Source organism: Hydra vulgaris, chromosome 01, assembly GCF_038396675.1.
Source record: "Hydra vulgaris chromosome 01, alternate assembly HydraT2T_AEP".
Lineage (NCBI taxonomy): Eukaryota > Metazoa > Cnidaria > Hydrozoa > Anthoathecata > Hydridae > Hydra > Hydra vulgaris.
The window spans coordinates 41,159,995-41,165,994 of NC_088920.1; the positions used below are offsets into that span (position 1 = coordinate 41,159,995).

Genomic DNA, 6,000 nt, shown 5'->3' on the forward strand with positions numbered 1-6,000 from the left:
TAGGGTTTGTGAAATTTGAAAAGATATTATTAAAGAAAAGTGTTGTTTTTTTTAGTAATCGATTAAAAAATGTTATCTTATTGTAAAAGGTTTTTAAAATAAACAGCTCTCAAAATTTGAAAACAAGCAATTTAGCAGCTAGTGTAGCGAATTTTAAATTTTAACTCAACTTATTTGTTTACAAAATTGTTTAAATCGACATATTTGTTTACAAAATATCCGCCTACAGTTTTTTTTTTTTTTTGCGCGTCTTTCAGGCCTGTTATTAAGTAGGCCGTGTCTAAATAGTTTAAAATAAATTACGTCACGCTAAAGTTAAAATTTGAAACTTTGCGCAAATGATTTTACTTTCAAATCTCTGCGAACGAGAGCTACTTATTTGTTAAACCATTATTTAAACTCTGCGTGACGTACTTTACGTGTATAACCCTTAACAGTTTATTGCCATAGAGATTAAAGTTAACGGTAGCCAAGTTAGTTTTTGGTTGTTTTGTTGAAGAACTATCACTCAAAAATTTATTTGCGTCTGCCGTAATTTACGGAATTTGGCTATAGAATTCCTGCTGTGGCCACAACGGTCCCTATTATACGTTACCGAGGTATTATTCTATTATTAAAAGCTGTCAAATAAATATTAAAATATCGATCTTTCAACCGTGAAAATAAAACTTGGCCACATAGTTGGTTTTGACGTGTCCGATATGGAAAGATACTCTGTTAAATATATGATTACATATTAAGGTTTTTTGATCGCTACCGTGAGATTACCATTAATTCGTTTTCCTTATTTCTTCTGCAGAAACAAAGATAACGTGGCTTTAGTTATTTAATATTTTAAATATAATAAAATATGAATTCATATTTAACTGAAGAATTAGTTGCTTGTGCAATAGAAACAAAGCATAGGCCTAATGTATTAAATTACAAAAATAGACTCATTAAAGAGCTCTCAGAGATTAATTTAATGCAGCCAAGAATACCGGATTCTAACCAAGTTAATACAGATATGATGGATTTTGTACCCTTAATTAAAAGAAATCTTGGTTATACATCATTAAGGTATTGTTTTGTTTGTTTTGAGTTTTTTAAGTTTTTTATTTAATGAAAATAATATCATAATATGGACCTAAAATTCTGGATGTTAGATCATCTAACATCTAACAAAATTAAATCAATATAGATTATAATCAAATAGATTAAAACTTTTGTTGTTGTTTCATTAATTGTTAAATCCTTTTACCAGATTTATACAGATTTATACTCATTTTTACAATGAGTATAAATCTGTATAAATCTTGTATAATATTCATAAATCTGTATAAATCTTTGAAACACATTACCATGATTGTAATTTGTTTCAAAATGAATTATTTATTAACCAAACAAATGACCTATGTCATAAGTCATTTGTTTGGTTAATAAATAATTCATTTTGAAACAAATTACAATGAGTATAAATCTGTATAAATCTAAAAGGATTTAATAATTAGTTACAACAAAAAAAGTTGTTGTTGGATGTTAGATCATCTAACATACAGAGAGTTTTAGGCTATGATAGATTTATTTTATTTCTTAAAGAGTTAGAGTATATACTCTAATTCTTAAAGTGACCAACCGTCCTCCTTTAGGGAGGGCAGTCCTCCTTTTGTAGATTCTGTCCTCCCTCGATAAGTGTCCTCCTTTCTGTCCTCCTTTTCGATATTTTAAAACTAATCTGTTAATCTCTGAATTCAAAGATGCCGCGTCGAACTTTTTTTCACCCAATCATTTTCATAAGCTGTAAATATTGTATTTAAGATAGCAAATACAAAACAGTATCATAAATAATTGTATTTTTTTGTCAAAATACAAAAATAAAATATTTTCAAGACCCCACTGTGTCTGTCCAGGGTTAATTTTATTTATTCATAATGCGCTTGCATCTTTCGTGTAGCCCTATATTTTATTTTTAATTAAATTTTTTTATCTTAAATTTTTTTTCCTCCTTTTCATTGTAAAAAAAATGGTCACCTTATAATTCTTTATGAAAAAAAAACTTTTAGTTAAACTAAATCTTTATCTTTTTTTTTATCAATATTATTAATAATATTATATTAAATTTTAGTATTTTATACCTATTATTACATTTCAGTATATTTTACTATTTTTCTCAGATCTACTGAAGATGGAAATTGTCTTTATAGCTCAGTCTCTTTGCTTTTAAATGACAGTAAGCATACTTCAAAAATTCTAAGGTTACTGACATCAATTGAGTTATTCGAAAACATATATTTTTACACAAGGTATGATTATTTTTTGAGTTATTTTAATCAACGTAGCTCTGAATATTCTCAGCTTGCTAATTTATTTTTTATCGCTGTTTCATTTAAATGCTCTGACAGTTTTTCAACGATTAATGATAATATGATTTCTGAACTTCTTTTAAAAGAAGCATATTTAAATTGCTTTGATAAAACATTTTCATCTTTCATTTGCCTAATAGCATTATCTAGTGTTATAAAGCAACCTATTGAATCTATCTATCCTGAAATTGGTTTTAAAAAGTATCATTGTTTTTTTAATACAGTTGTAAAGCCTCGTATCCAAAAATTAAGTTGTCCGATAAACATTCTGTGGTGAAATTTAGATAAAATAAAAAAAAAATGTTTTTTATTTTTTAATCCAAATAATTTTTTACCACTTATTAAAGATATTTAAAAAAAACGACCAGCTGTTGTTTTGAGTGATGCAAGTTTACTTGATATCAAAAAAATAAAAATGTCTAAGTCTAGTTTTCCACCTACAAATAATAAAATACAAAAAGCAATCCAGTCTAAATTAGTTTTTCCTACTGTTTCTAAGAACTCTTTAGATTTAGATAAGTCTGGAGATTGTGATAAAACAGTTAAAACTGAATTGATTATCTCAAAAGACGCCAACAACAGTGATAAAAACACTCTTGACTTAAATATTCCACTTAATGAAAACATGGTTGTTGATGTTAGTTTATTAACTATAAATCAGGTAGCATCTTATTCAAACAATGATGTTTCTTCATATCATCTACAGGTTGAAAATTTAAAATCAGGATCAAATGATAGCAAACTGTTATCTCTAATTAATAATGTCTGGATTCCTGATAAATGTTTCCAATTTTCCCTAACAGGTAAAAGCAGAAAAAAAAAATTCTTGCTAAAATGGTTAAGTGATTTTTCTTGGCTTTGTTATTCTAAAATTAAAGATGGAGCATATTGTCTTCTGTGTACTCTTTTTGGTGCAAGCTTACCAAACAAATATGCATTATGTAAATTATTCAAAGAACCATTTAATACCTGGCGTAATGCTATAAAAGTTTTCAATGATCATGAGAAAACTGTTGACGGATTGCACATCAAGTCCATGCATTGTTATAATATGCTTTTATCTAGAGTTAAAAATAACACTTTTCCTATTGAAGTTTCTCTAGATTTTTCTAGGAAGCAGCGTATAGAAGAAAACAAAAAAAAGCTTGCATCAATTGTCAAGACTATAATCTTTTTGGGTCGAAATGATATGTCTCTACGAGGTCATAGAGATGATAGAAAATATCAAGGAGAAATTGGAGAATCTTCAAAAATTTCAGGGCTGGGTAATTTTATTGAGCTTCTAAATTTTAGAGTTGATGCAGGTGATTCAATTCTAAAGGAGCATCTTCTCTCTGCCCCAAAAAATTCTACATATATTTCGAAGACCATTCAGAACGAGTTAATTGAGTGTTGTGGAAATGCGATTGAAGAGATATTAATAAATGATATTAAAAAAAGTAAGTACTTTTCTATTATGGCAGACGAGGCTTCAGACTGTGCAACGCTAGAACAACTTTCTATTGTCATACGTTATGTTGACTTGAACAGTAATATAAAGGAAGTTTTTTTACGCTTTTTCGAATGCAAAACAGGAACAAGTGGTTTAAACATAGCTACCAACATTCTTGAAACTTTTAAAGAATTCGGCCTAGATATACAAAGATGCAGAGGTCAATCTTATGATGGAGCTGCTTCAATGGCAGGTGAATACAAAGGTGTTTCATCTCTTATAAAAAATGTTAATTCTAAGGCATTATTTGTTCACTGTGCCTCACATAAACTTAGTTTAGTTGTTGGGAAAAGTTGTCAAATCCAGCAAGTAAAAAATTTGCTTGAGCAAGTTAAAGACATATCTTATTTTTTTAACTTATCTCCTAAAAGAAGCAATTGCTTAAAAAAATACCTTCTTCCTGCTCAAGCAAAACTTATTGACACATGTCGAACTCGGTGGGTACAAAAGCTTCGTGGACTTGATGTGTTTTTTGATAATTATTCTGCAGTTTTTTCTGCTTTTGAAGAAATGGAAGACAATAATTTAAAAGAGTACAATAAAGAAACATCTTCAAAAGCGTCTTCTTTTATGAAGTTGTTGTCAAATTTTTCTTTTATAGTTTCTTTAGTTTTAACTAAACAGCTTATGGATTACTTTTACGGAATTACGATCACCCTTCAAACTAAATCTTTTGATATTTCCCAGCAAGTGGATGAAATACAAAATTTGACTAATCGTTTAAAAGAAATACAAAAAAATGCAGATGCTTACCATAACAAATGGTATAAAATTGCTCTTGCATTGGCAAAAACATTTGATATTGAGGAAAAAAAACCTAGAACTTGTGGTATTCAGAAGCATAGAGATAATCAAATATGTGATACTATATCTGATTATTTTAAAGTTTCTATTACACTGCTTCTTGTTAATCATCTTCTCAATGAACTAGAAAACAGGTTTGATGTTGAGAGTATGATTGTTTATAATGGTCTTAGTGCTCTTCCTGCTAGTTTAACAAAGCAATATATTAAATTTTGTCCATGGAAGGAAAAGTTCCTTAAGTTTTTAAATTTTTATAAATCTGATCTTCCTCATTTCTCATCAATTCATGCTGAATTAGAGTTATGGGAGGAATTTTGGAAAGAAAAGACAGAATTACCATCTACTATTTTAGATACATTAAAGTTCATGGATATGAGAGGCTTTCCAAACATTTTAGAGGCTTTTCATATACTTGCTACAATACCAATTACAACTTGTGAGTGTGAAAGGTCAATATCTACTCTTAGAAGAATAAAAACTTATACTAGGAGTACTATGTCAGAAAATAGATTGAATGGACTTGCCTTAATGTCTATTCATCAGGAAATAGTTCCTGATATTAACAGAGTTATTGAAATTTTTGCATCAAAAGGAGACAGAAAATTAGAATTGTTATTCAAATAAAAATTTAGTAAAAAGTAATTAGTAAAAAATTTAACTATCATTTAATAAGTGTCTTTTAAATAATCTGTAAATCGTTTCTTATTAATAATTTACTATTCATTGTTTTAAATATTTTTAATATAAACTACTAAAATAATATTTTCATTTTCTGCTTCTATTAATTCCTAATGTTGAAAGCATTTTCAGGTGAAATCTTTTTTAGTTATTATTTTATTTGTTGTATTATATTCTGTATATATTGTATTTTATATTATTATATTAAAATGTTAAAAAAGGAAAAAAAACTATAAAATGTTATCAAAAAATTTGTGCATAACTGCCTATAAAAAAAAAAGAATCCAGAAATGGAGGGCTAACCTTAGGCTACATTACTAGTATTTTACTTAAATTGCCTATCAAAAAAAGGAAAGAATCCAGAAATGGAGGGCTAACCTTAGGCAATACGACAGTTTACTGATGGAGTGCAAAGTCCTATGGCTTACCTTCTCGTTGGTGCACTTCGTTAAGTGAATTAGACAAGTATTATGTCTAATTTATGAACTAAATAGCCAAGGCAACATTTTAAATAATTTTTCAATAAATAAATAACTAAAAACCATGAAAAGTAACTTTTACCAAGATTTTTTTTTTACCTTATAATTTGAAATATTTTATCTGAAATGATTTTAAAATTTTTTTACGGTTGTTTACGGACTTGATTTCTAACAAAAGATATCAAAATCAACTTTGCTTATATTC

The 6,000-nt window shown here is 27.8% G+C and overlaps 1 protein-coding gene across 1 annotated transcript; it reads left to right on the forward strand.

Annotated features, from left to right (window-relative positions):
- Positions 1-2,757: 2,757 nt before the first annotated feature.
- Positions 2,758-5,262, forward strand: LOC136074410 (52 kDa repressor of the inhibitor of the protein kinase-like). Its single transcript, XM_065786726.1, has one exon. It carries the CDS (start codon positions 2,758-2,760, stop codon positions 5,260-5,262), a length of 2,505 nt encoding a protein of 834 aa, XP_065642798.1.
- Positions 5,263-6,000: the final 738 nt, after the last annotated feature.